At 55.0% G+C, this 10,901-nt stretch overlaps 1 protein-coding gene across 1 annotated transcript; it reads right to left on the bottom strand.

Moving 5' to 3' along the window:
* Window positions 1–477: 477 nt before the first annotated feature.
* MAP1A (microtubule associated protein 1A) lies at window positions 478–10,366 on the bottom strand. The gene is made up of 3 exons (XM_044444863.1): window positions 2,338–10,366; window positions 1,118–1,350; window positions 478–633 (listed from the first exon to the last, which is right to left on the bottom strand). Exons 1-3 carry the CDS (start codon window positions 10,364–10,366, stop codon window positions 478–480), a joined length of 8,418 nt encoding a protein of 2,805 aa, XP_044300798.1.
* Window positions 10,367–10,901: the final 535 nt, after the last annotated feature.

Raw genomic sequence — 10,901 nt, 5'->3', positions numbered from 1 at the left:
TCTCTGGGTCCCTCACAGCCCAGCTCTTCCTTCATGCCTCCGGAGGCCGAGGAGCAGCTTCCTGCGCCACATGCCTGGTCCCGCGTCTCAGCTCACTGCACAGCTTGGCTGCCCCAGAGGCCGCCCAAGGGCAGAGTCAGGCGAGGCTGGCGGGCAGGCCTGCCCGGATGCGGGTGGGAGGGCGGGTGGGAGGGCGGGCATATGCGCAAGCAGAATCAAGGCATCCGAGTTATCCTACAGCGATGATGGATGCAGTAAAGAAAACATGGGCAAGCTGGACAGCCTCCGCTCTGCACGCCCCCAGACATCCCGGGCAACCCGGCACGCTGGAGCTGTAAGCAGGCCAGGCTCTGCCACCTCCAAGTTCAGGTCACCTTTAGGTAGGGGAGTGGAACGGAGCTGTGAGCGATGGGTCTCCATGTGCGGAGCACAGGTGGAGAAGTCGATGAGGAGTAAGTGCTGGCTACCACAGGGCCCTCAGAATTCAATCTTGCAGGCGGGGAAGGACTCGTCCTGCATCACCACAGTGCTGCTGCTGGCCAGGACCATGATGCTCAGTTCCTGCTGCTTCTCATGGGTCTGCTGGTACCACTCCCGGGTCACCTCCGTGTCGTGCGTCGGGATCAGCGTTACCTGGGGAGACGGGAGGTGAGGGCAGGCTGTGGGCTCAGCTCTGGCCCTGTGGGGGGGGGGGCACCTGCACAGCATCGGGGCTGGGCAGGGGGCATGGAGAGGGCCAAGACTGAGCAGAGGGGCAGGTTAGAGTGAATTCTGGCCACGGCGGCTGCAGGCTGGAAATGCTGTCCCTGCTGACTTGCTGTCTCTTCCGGGATGGCTTGGGCCCCGAAGCCGTGTGGCTAGTGGGCTTGGCCAGGGCTCGGCTTATTCCAGGCTGAAGTGAGGTGGACGGACTGGACTGTGGGAATGAATGTGCACTGGGGCGAGACAGGGGCTGAGGCCACCAGCCCTGTGTGGCAGCGCCACTGGGCCAACTTTCAGCACGGACAAGCTGAGTCAACGCTCAGTTCGTGTTTTCTGGGAAGAGGAGCCACTTTCCATGGGCCTCCACTGCTTCCTGGGGAGCCCCAGGATGGACCCCTCTGTCCCCACAACTCACCTGCAGGTTCTCCCCCCACTGGGCCTTTCCCTCCAGCAAGGCGTCCAGAACAACCCGGCTGGGCTCCCCACTGCTGGGGTCGTTCCCGCTCACGACGTAGTACGATGCTCGCACCCTCTTAAAGAACTCCTGGTCTGTGTTCTTCCCGCTGCAGTGGTTGGGGACGTAGGCCAGGTCCACGTAGATGGGGAGCCCCACAGGCCCCGAGGAGCTGCTTTTGGGGTTGCCGGAAGCTGCGGGGAGAACGTTTCGGTTGGAATGGAACATTCAACCTCCTCCTCGCTTTGCCAAGGACGTTCCCCATGGGGGCAGCCAGAAGGGGTTGCTGCAGCATCCCCTTCCGGTTCAGTGCCCCGTCTGCCACAGGCATTTCTTTCCAAGGGGCTTGTTTAGGCAGGCTCTCCTTGGTGGGGCGTCCCAGCGGGCTGCAGGCGGAAAGCAGACCCCAGACCCCCACACCCAGACCCATTAGCAGCTTATCTCCCATGCTGGCTAGGCTGAAAAGGGGGCAGCTCAAGGAGGCCCCCATCAAGTTCAGGGAGCGTCCCTCTCTTTCCACCTGGAAAGAGTGCAGAGTGCAGAGTGCAGGGGAAGGATGCGGCTGCCTTATTTCAACATCTGCCGTCATGGAGCTGGCCCAGGGTAGGTTGCACCCTGAGAAGTCGCGCAAGCGCACAGAGAGGGGCGCTCCCTGGACTTGACCGGGAGGCTGCTCCTGTTCTGTAGGTGGCGGACTAATGAGGCGCCTGTCAAGGGATCGACTGTTCCGCTGGGGAGCTGTTGGTTCTCTTTGCGACCACCTGCTGGAGGATGAAAGGGAGCCCTCCAGACATTCCATACGGAAGCAACGGACCTCCCCCATCTGCAAATTGGTACTGCTGGGCACCGAGCAGCAGCCAGCAGGTGGACCTGGCTGCCCTTTCCCTTTCCCACAATGCCCCTGTCCCAGCACTGTCCTGTGTGCCCTGTCATGAGAGATGCGCTGTGCATTCCTTGCATTGGAAATAGGCATCGCCCCGGCTTGCTGGATCCTGCTGCAGCCGGAGGATACCTGGTCCACACTGGGCGTTTCCACCTCCAGGTGCACTGAAGGGAGGGCCGAGATGTCAGGAAGAGAAAGGGGCTCTTTCCGAGTCAGCCCGTGCTCGTGCTGGGGGCCCCAGAGCCCATTCCTCTGCCGAGGCTCTCCCAGCCACACGATCCTCCCAGAACTGGCTTACCTGAACTTGCTTTGGGGCCACTGGTGAGGCCCTTGGCTGGGTTGGCATGGCCACCTCGGGAGCCCTCATCCTTCTCTTCCACGTGGGGCTTGGGCAGTCTCTCTTTCCTTGCCAAGGACGGCTTCGCAGACCGGTCTGATAGTGGCTTCATGGGGCTGGGTGACCATTTCTCTGGCTTCCGAGCCGGGGAAAGGGCCTTCGGCTTGCCCTGTGACTTCCTCACGCCTTTGGTTTTCTCCTTCAGGTCCTTCTTGGTCAGCTTTTCTGGCCTAGTCATGTTCTGCTCATTCAGCAGCATCTCAGGGTCCGTCATGCAGACGTCTGGGTGTGGAGGGTGGGGATGGGGGTCCACCTGGGAAGCGGGCTGTGGGTCGTGGCCAGGCCTCGTGCTGCTGCTGCTGCTGCTGCTGTGGTGTGAGCTGCCCACAGCCTTGTCCACTGGGAGGAAATCGGCGTCTTCATCCGAGTCCATGGCGGCATCCGCTGTGATGGAGGGGCAATCCTCTGTCTCTGGAGGAACGTCCGAGTCCGACTGAGAGGTTCCAGAGTCGCTTGCCGAGGTGGGAGGCGTTTCTTCCACCATGGTGGGGGCTTGTCTGTGGCCAGCGGGAACAGAATGAGGCTTCCCCTTCACTGAAGGATGATCTTCGGCCTGTGAGAATTCACTGTCTTCTGCCGATGAATCGTGAGGACTTGGGTTGATGAACGAAGGGGATAATTCACCCCTCCTCTGTTTATACTCAGAGGAGAACTTCTGCCCATATTCTGAGGTAGCTCCCAAGCACGAGTCCAACGCAAGGGAGACATCCCCGCGGTCCTCTGCTTGGCTGCCCTGCTGAGTGTCTGGGGAAAAGGGTGGGGGAGTTAGGAGGGAAGAGGGGGGGCTTCGCCTTTTGCAGCTCTCCTCCTCGTCAGTCCTCCCCCTTGCTTCCTCTGTGCTGTGCAGCACACCCTGGAAAGCAGGCTGGCCAGTGTTCACCTCTGTGGGGCCATTGGCGGTGGCAAAGGCCTGCTGATGCCAGGGAGAAGGTGCCGGGATGCCTGGGAGGGATGCGTCTGCTGGCCACATTCCAGGGCTCGGCAGCTGTGACACCGCGCAGCTCACTGTGCACCCCCATCCCAGGGGCTGGGGGGTCGTGGACGGTGTGTGCGGGGGGCTCCCACTCGCTGTGCTGGGAGAGGCAACCTTGCCCGGTTCCCTGGCCAATGCCTGTGTGGAACCTTCCGGAAGCAATGCAGAGACACCCTGCAGGCGCCAGGGCTCCAGCTCCAGGGCAGCTGCTCCTGGCAGGACGCTGGGAGAGGCGCTCTCCCTTGAGGCCTGACTCGCTAGAGGGGAAGCCTCCGGGGACGTTTTCTCAGCCTCTGCAGGAGGGGGCAATGATGCCCTGCCTGGCTTTTCCTCCGGGGGAGCCCCACGGATCTCTCTTTCATTCGGATCTGGCGGTGGGACCTTTCTCGACACTTCCAAACACGCATCCCTCTTTTCCGAGGAGCTATGAGCAGGTATGGTTGGAGGGTGAGCTCTGTCCCACAGCTGGGATGAGGAATGGGCTTCATGTCTGAGCAGAATGGACGGCTCGTGCTTTCCTAGCGAAGAGAGTTCAAAGCCAGAAGAGCAGCAGTCCAGGCCTTTGGGCAGAATAGCGGAGCCCTTTGGATGCTCCTTCTCTTTAATGGCTGTGGGGAAGCAGGTCCTTTTCGCGTCAGCATCTCTGGCTTCTTTTCCACGCAAGGCCTCCTCTTCCTCCTTGGTGCACAGGCCTGCTGCAGTGTCTGCAGAGACAGCTGCAGTCGAGACTGGGGCCGGACTTCGTCTACCTGAATCCATGAGGCTGCCAGAGGTGACGTCTTCCTCCTTCAGGGCTGCGCTCTCTGCTGGAGTTTCTTCTCTCAACGACGCACTGTGGGCTTCTTGCCACGGTGCTGCAACACAGTCCTTCTCCTGTCCGGAAATGTCTACATAAGGCTCCTTCACGCTGGAGGGCTTCAGAGCTGAGGAAAGCCCTGGATACTGAAACTCTTTTTCTGACTCTTCTTTGGCCCCTTTCTCCAACTCTGAGTCACTGGCGCTCTCTTCTCCTTTTCTGGCTTTCTCATGATGAACGTCCTTGGACTGGAAGTGCTTTGCAAAAGGAGACCTCGGCTCTGGGCTGACATTTGCACCTGACTCAGGCACATCTCCCCTACAGACAGCCGTTTCTTCCTGCTTTAAGGTATCATTGGTGGGACAGGAGGAACCTTTGTCTCCCAGAGGGGATGCAGGCTGAGGGCTCAGCAGACATTCTGGAAGAAAGCCTGGTGAGCTTGCAAGGTTGTCCTCATGCCGCATGTACCCGGAGATCAAGCCACAGGGGTCGCTGCGCTTCTCTGTGGCGGGATGGCCATGCTCATGATCTTCTGCATACTGAAAAAAGGCCTCTGCCCTATCTTTGGGGGAGGCAGGAGATGAGAGCTCTTTCTCAGTAGAGGTGTATCGGCACGACTCCTCTTCCTTGGAGGAGATCGGGTACAGAGGGCCTTTCTGGGACCTGGGTGCTTTCCCTTCCTTGAGCATGGCATCCTTGCCGAAGTAGCCGATGCCAGCTGTCACGTCCTCCCCACAGACGTCTGCATACTGAAACGTCTTCTCATGAGGAAAGGGGGTTGGCTCTCTCTCCCCCTTCCTTCTCTCCTCGGCATCCTCCATGGATTCGCAAAGCTCAAAAGGATGGGATGGGCCCATAGTGCTGGGCTGCAGGCGCCACTCCAGAGGCCCCAGAGGGATCGTGCCCTGTGAAGAGCTCGCAGAGGCTCTGCTTCCTCCGAGGTCTTGCCATGGAGGGGACTGTGGCTTTTCCTCTGGCTCTCCAGCTGTGCTCAGAGGAGCTGCACTCACCATCTTCTGTGCGTGACTTTCCCCAAAGCGATCATAAGAGCTCTCCTCAGTATCTTGCTTCCTATCTGGCCTCTCTTTGTGGTCCACCTGTCCTTTGTGCAGAACATCAGCCTCTGACCCCTTCTCTACAATTCCTGGAGGGAATTTGTCCATGCTCTGGTCCGCTGCAGAAGGCTTCGCCTGCTCTGCTTGCTCCACTTCCAAAGCAGGAGGTGGTGGAGAGGCGCCCACCGCTCCACCCATGGCGTCAGAGCATCGCTCGGTGGCAATCTGCTGTGGAACTTCTTCCCTGCTGTCCATCACAGTGGACACCAAGGCCCGCTGTGGGTGCGATAGAGTGGCCCATTGCAGGCTGGACGTTGGCTCACTCTCATGCCCCGGGGAGGGCAGAATCACAAAGTCAGGTGTTTCAGATTCCTTTGCGTCAAGCACACTTTGCTTAGCATTTGTCTCCAGTTGAGCAGAAGGCTCCTCTGTCATCTGCTGAGCTACGGGCTCATCGCCCATATGTGGAAAGCCATTCTTGGGAGAAGTTTCTTGCTTCCGAGTGATCATTTCTTCCCAAATGTCTTTCTCTGCCAGTTCGTGCTCCACAGAGTAGGGAATCCCTCCCTCTTCGACTGCAGAAAGTGGAGTCTTGATTTCATCTCTCCCAAAGTCATCATCCAAAAAGGTGCATTCCCCCCTTTCTTTCTCATACTTTGGCCGCTGTTCTTCGCCTTGCCCGTCCTTCATCTCCTCTGGAAACCACACTTTCTTCTCGTGGTTTGCATCTTTCAGATAAAAGTCCTCCATTTCTGGAGACTGCTCATCTTCTGTGTCTTGGCTTTCTTCCAGGAATGAACAAGGCCCCATCATCTCTCCAGAAGAAACTGCCAAGGTTTCCCTGTCTAGAGTTGGGCTTGCTTCTGTGAAGCTTGAGGACATCACCTCTGGAGAGATTTCTCTGGAGGAGTGTCTTGGAGACATGTCTTTGATAGGCTTTTCTTCACTTGGGGAAAAGGACACGGCATTTTCTAGAAAAGGATCTGCAGAAGGCGTGGCGTGGCTGTCTTGAAAGGGTCTTTGCACAGGGAAGGAAAGGGAATTGGGGACGTCCTCTTGGACAGAAGCTTTTGATTCTTCACCTTTAGCTAAGCTCTGCTCTGTATCAGTTTGGTGTCTCACTTCAGGAGAGAATTCTTTGGTGAATGTGTCTGGTGAGGGCATTTTAGCAGGGAACTTTTCTGTAAATAGATGTTCAGTGTCTTCTTGAGAAATCTGTTCTGTGAACAAGTGTGAAGGGGCTTCTTCACCAAGGCTCACATAAGTTTTGCTACTTTCTGGAGAAACATGTTTGATCAAAGACTTTGCTTGATCCAAGTTGTAGTCTGTGAAATGCCATGATGTCCCATCTTCTTGTGATACCTCTTGGATGGAATCAGATGAAGATTTTGCCTCCACAGGGATTTCTTCAGTAAAAGGGAATGGTTTTCCTTCCTCTGTAATATTTTTCATGGATGTCTGCAAAGGATGTTCATTTTCAGGTCTGTCTGCAAATTCCTCCCACCCATTTGGAGGAGGGATTTCTGCAGGAGTCAACAGCTCGTCCCCACAGCACTGTACACTTTTGGGAGATACTTCCTCGTTGGTGTTGGCTCCCTTAGACAGAGAGCTCTCTCTGGGCTCCAGAGGTGCATCTTTGGTGGGAGGATACAGATCAGAGATGTCAAAGGTTTCTTGCTTGTGGTAGAAGCTTATTGCCAGCTCCTCTTTTTCAAGGGGCAGAGTCCGATGGCCAGTCTGGGAGTGTATCAACTCAGCTAGCTGGGAGGAAGTGCTGCCTGAGCCAGGCTTGTCCTGAAGAAGAGCCGAGGCCTGTTGCTTGGCAGGAATGCCCTCGCCTTCCAAAGTGCTGCCAGTGCGGTCCCCTTCATCCCACTTTGTGGGAGCTTCTGCTGCCTTTTCAAACAGTTCTGTCTCTACTGTGTCCAACTTCTCCTCCACGGGAGACTGGTGAAATGGTGTGTGTCCAGCACTGGTGGGGCCTGACTGAGTGGGGGATGCCATCTTGACTGTGCTGTCATCAGGGCTCAGGCATCGCTCCTCCGACTCCACAGTGCCTGCCTCTACTTGTAGTAACGGGGCCCCTCCTTGGTCCAGCAGCAACACGTCTTCCTGAGCACCTTCCAAGGTCCCTTCAGTTAAGCCACCTCTGAGCGGGGTTTGCTGAGAAAACACTGGGGCATCATACTGTCCCTCGGCTCTCCAAGGCCTCTCAACGTTGGGGGTCTCCTCCTCCTCCTCCACCTCCTCCTCCTCCTCCTCCTGTTGCAATCCCCTTTTGCTGGCTTCCAATTTTCTCTCACTTTCAGATTGTGTATGGAAGTCTTCTGGAGGTGGCGACTTAAAGCCCTTGTCCTCCTCTAGTGAAGATGTGGGAGAGATGGTGCCAGCTGAGGGAATGTAGTCCAGGCCTTGGGTGGCCTCAGTTCGAGAGGAAGGTATGCTATTGACAGTATCCAGCAGCAAAGAGCTTTTTCCGGTCTCCTCTGTCTGTGGAGCTGTTATCGAGGCAATGGACTGGTCTTCTGCAACGGATGTGGCGAAGGAAGAGAGCTTGTCGCACTCTGTGATGGACGTGGCCGAGGAGATGTGCTCCTCCTCTGCCAAGGGGGCAGCCACAATGTTTGTGGGATAGGTGAGGATTTCAGGTTCTTGGCCAGCAAAGGCTTTGGCAGCTTCAGTGGCAGTAGCTGCCAAGCCGTGGATGGCTTCAAAGGAGCCTCTCTGGATTGGGACAGCAACTTCAAAGGAGCCAACGTCCGGCTTGAGATGCAGCACCCGCTCCTCCTGCTCATCATGAATCTCCTCATCAGAGATGGTCTGCTCCGTCTCTGAGTAGCCAGGGATGGTTTCATCCTGGATGTAGGAAACATGTTCTCCTGGTGGGACAGGAGCAGTGCCGAGACAGGATTCCTCCTCCTCCTCCATCATTGCTGGCCTTCCGGGTACTTTACTTCGGTTTGCCCGTTCATCCTTCAGCACTTTCCTTTGTTCCTCAGAGGGCAAGGTTGGGCCTTCTTGCTGAGCAAAATCTCTCCTCGCCACCTCTTCATCTTTTTCCTTCTCACAGTGCTCTTCGGCCCCTTCCAGCTCTGCCTTCTCTATCACATCCTCCCCCTGCTGAGTTTGTCTATCTTCTCTTGCCTCTGCAGTCTTCCACTTGGACGCAGTAATTTCTTCTTCCTCCTGAGGTAACTGGCCTGGGGAATCACTGGGTGCCAGCATCTGATCTCGCTCCTCTCCTGCTGTTACCCTTTTTGCAAAGTTCTCATCACATTCTCTTCTCTCAAGAGGTTCCTCCAGGGCTGCTCCCTTGTCAGGGCTCCCAGGCGTTTTCCTTGCTTCTTCGGCTCCTCTTCTAGGTGAGGTTATTTCCTCTTCTGGTGCAGCTAGGGAAGGAGGCATCTGGGGGCTGATTTCTTCTGCCCTCAGGCCATCCTTCTGAGTAGCCACTTCACAAGGGCCTTGTTCTCTTGACTGCTTGAAGTCAGCTTCTCTCTTGACTGTAGTGAGCACACCCTGAGGCTTCGCTGGCTCTTCAGACCGCAGTTCCTCAAAGTCCTTGGTCAAGTCTTCTGGCGATGACAAAACAAGCTGCTCAACCAGGTCTCCTGGTTCCTGAGGTGGGCAAGGTTTTGTTGACACAAGTACTGGCTTTTGTTCTGCAGGAATGTCCTTCTCGGCTTTGTTGCAGAATTTCTCAGTTTTTACTCTGCCAGGAACCTTTGCCTTATATAAGGTCTTCCTCACTTCAGGAGTGAAAGGCTTTAAGTCGGACTTGGACATTTTTTTCAACTCTGGTTTGGCTTCCTTTTTTTTCTCTTCTTTCTTTCCATCATCCTTCTTAAATTCCTTCCTTTCTTTCTTACTGTCTTTCTTCTCTTTGTCTCTCTTCTCCTCCAGTTTGGAAACTTTCTCCTTGAGATGTTTCTTGCCAACTTTGTCTTTGGCAAGTTTTCTTTTCTCCGCTTTAAGGGTGTCACTAGAATCCATTTTCAGCTTTTCTGTTTTAGCAGGCTTCTCAGGGAGCTTTTCAGAGGGTTCTTTTACCTTTTTCTCAGTTTTTGCCTCTTTTAGCGTCTCGGCTTTTGTTTCCTCAGCAGCTGCCTTGGTCACAGGCGGCTTGGCGGAGGACTTGAGACTCTCTTTGCTGTCGGTCCGATGTTTAATCCTGCTCTGCTTCAGGGCAGGTGAGGACATTCCAGAAGCCAGTTCCTTCTGTGTAGCTATGGGATACCTCAGAAAATCCAGATGCTTTAGCTTCTCGAGGCCTTCCAAAATTTTATTTTGTGGAGCATTTCCTGGAAACAAAACACGTACTATTTTTTCTGTGGGACTAGCTGGGAGCCACACAACCAAGGCTGTGATGGATGTCAAGTAGGGGACAGAAATCTCCCCTTCTTTCCCGCTGGCTAGGATAATGCCTGTCTTGGCTTTGCTGTTCCCAGCCCACTTCTGCATGAGAAACTGCATCTCCTTGCTTTCCTTCACGGGGTTCAAGATGTACATGTCTAACTTCCCCACACCCATTTTGTGGAACAAGGTGATGGGCTCAATGGTATTGCTGACAACTCTGTAGAGCGGCTCTGGCTTCACGCCCAACCTGCTGAGGTACTGCAGTGTCAGGCTTGCCTCTTCAATGCTTCTCTTGACCTTCATGGAGGACTCTGGCGTTCTGAGCTTCTCAGGAACATTGAAGAAAACAACTCCAAGCTCAGGGGAGATGAGATTCTTCATCCAGTCACTGTAACTGGTGGAGCCCTGTGACTGCTCCTCTTCCTGCTCCGCAATCTTTCTCTGGAGGAGCCCATTAATGCCTGGAAGGTTGTCGGCCCCAATGTGGGTCAGCAGAACTGAGTCAATCCTGTCCAGGTGGCGGACCAGTTTCCAGAAACATGATTTCCTCTCAGAGCCTCCATCCACCAGGATGTTGAAACCATTGACAGCAAAAAGAGCTGAATCGCCCCTCCCTCCAGGGAATATGTAGCAACAGGGCTTGGAGAGCTTTAGAAAGCCCCCAGAAGTTGGGGGCTCCAGGAGATCAAAGGGTGATGGAACATCCACCGTCTCGGAGACGTACTCAGCAAATTCGGAGACTCCATCCATTTCTGGTAGGATCGGGTCAGGGTTCACTCGCAGATTGAGAAGATTCTGGAACTGGGGGTGTCCCAGGTTACCCCAGTCTCCCTCTCCTGAGCACGACACTGTGAAGGAAGTCTTGGAACCTGGGTCAGCGTTGCTGAGAAGCTGGGCAACCTGCAAGAGTTAAGAGCAGCTCATCGTCAGGCATCAGGTGATCTTGGCAAGGCATCTTTTTGCTGAAGTCTAAACAAATTCAAGTTCTATTTAGAACTGGAAACGTGCTAGTTAATCTATTTTCAGCAAGATGCCTGTGTTCGTTTTTGGTCGCAGGATGAAAAAGAAAACATACCTGGGTGGCCAAGACACTGTTTTGTGGATAGACATGTACATTAGATGGGCAAATAAGCACATTCAGGTAATATTCCTATTGATCATCTCAAAGGAGGCCTCAAAGAAAGTGGACTGCGTCCTGATCTTGCAAGCTGCCAGAAACCAGGTTTACAGAGTTCTGACACATCCTGAAGTTCTGTGGATCTTTGTGGCATGTGCCAGCCACTGG

The sequence above is a fragment of the Varanus komodoensis genome, unplaced genomic scaffold (genome assembly GCF_004798865.1).
Source record: "Varanus komodoensis strain SLA01 unplaced genomic scaffold, ASM479886v1 scaffold46_1, whole genome shotgun sequence".
In the NCBI taxonomy this organism is placed as follows: Eukaryota; Metazoa; Chordata; class Lepidosauria; order Squamata; family Varanidae; genus Varanus; species Varanus komodoensis.
The sequence above is the reverse complement of the archived record's forward strand: the minus strand, read 5'-3'. Positions and strand labels throughout refer to the sequence as shown.

Coding starts and splice junctions, on each gene's coding strand:
- MAP1A (XM_044444863.1), bottom strand. CDS start 10,366: ATGGATGGAGTCTCCGAATTTGCTGAGTACGTCTCCGAGACGGTGGAT. Junction 1,351..2,337: donor TGGCCCCAAAGCAAGTTCAG/GTAAGCCAGTTC, acceptor TTCTCCCCGCAG/CTTCCGGCAACCCCAAAAGC. Junction 634..1,117: donor AGTGGGGGGAGAACCTGCAG/GTGAGTTGTGGG, acceptor CCGTCTCCCCAG/GTAACGCTGATCCCGACGCA.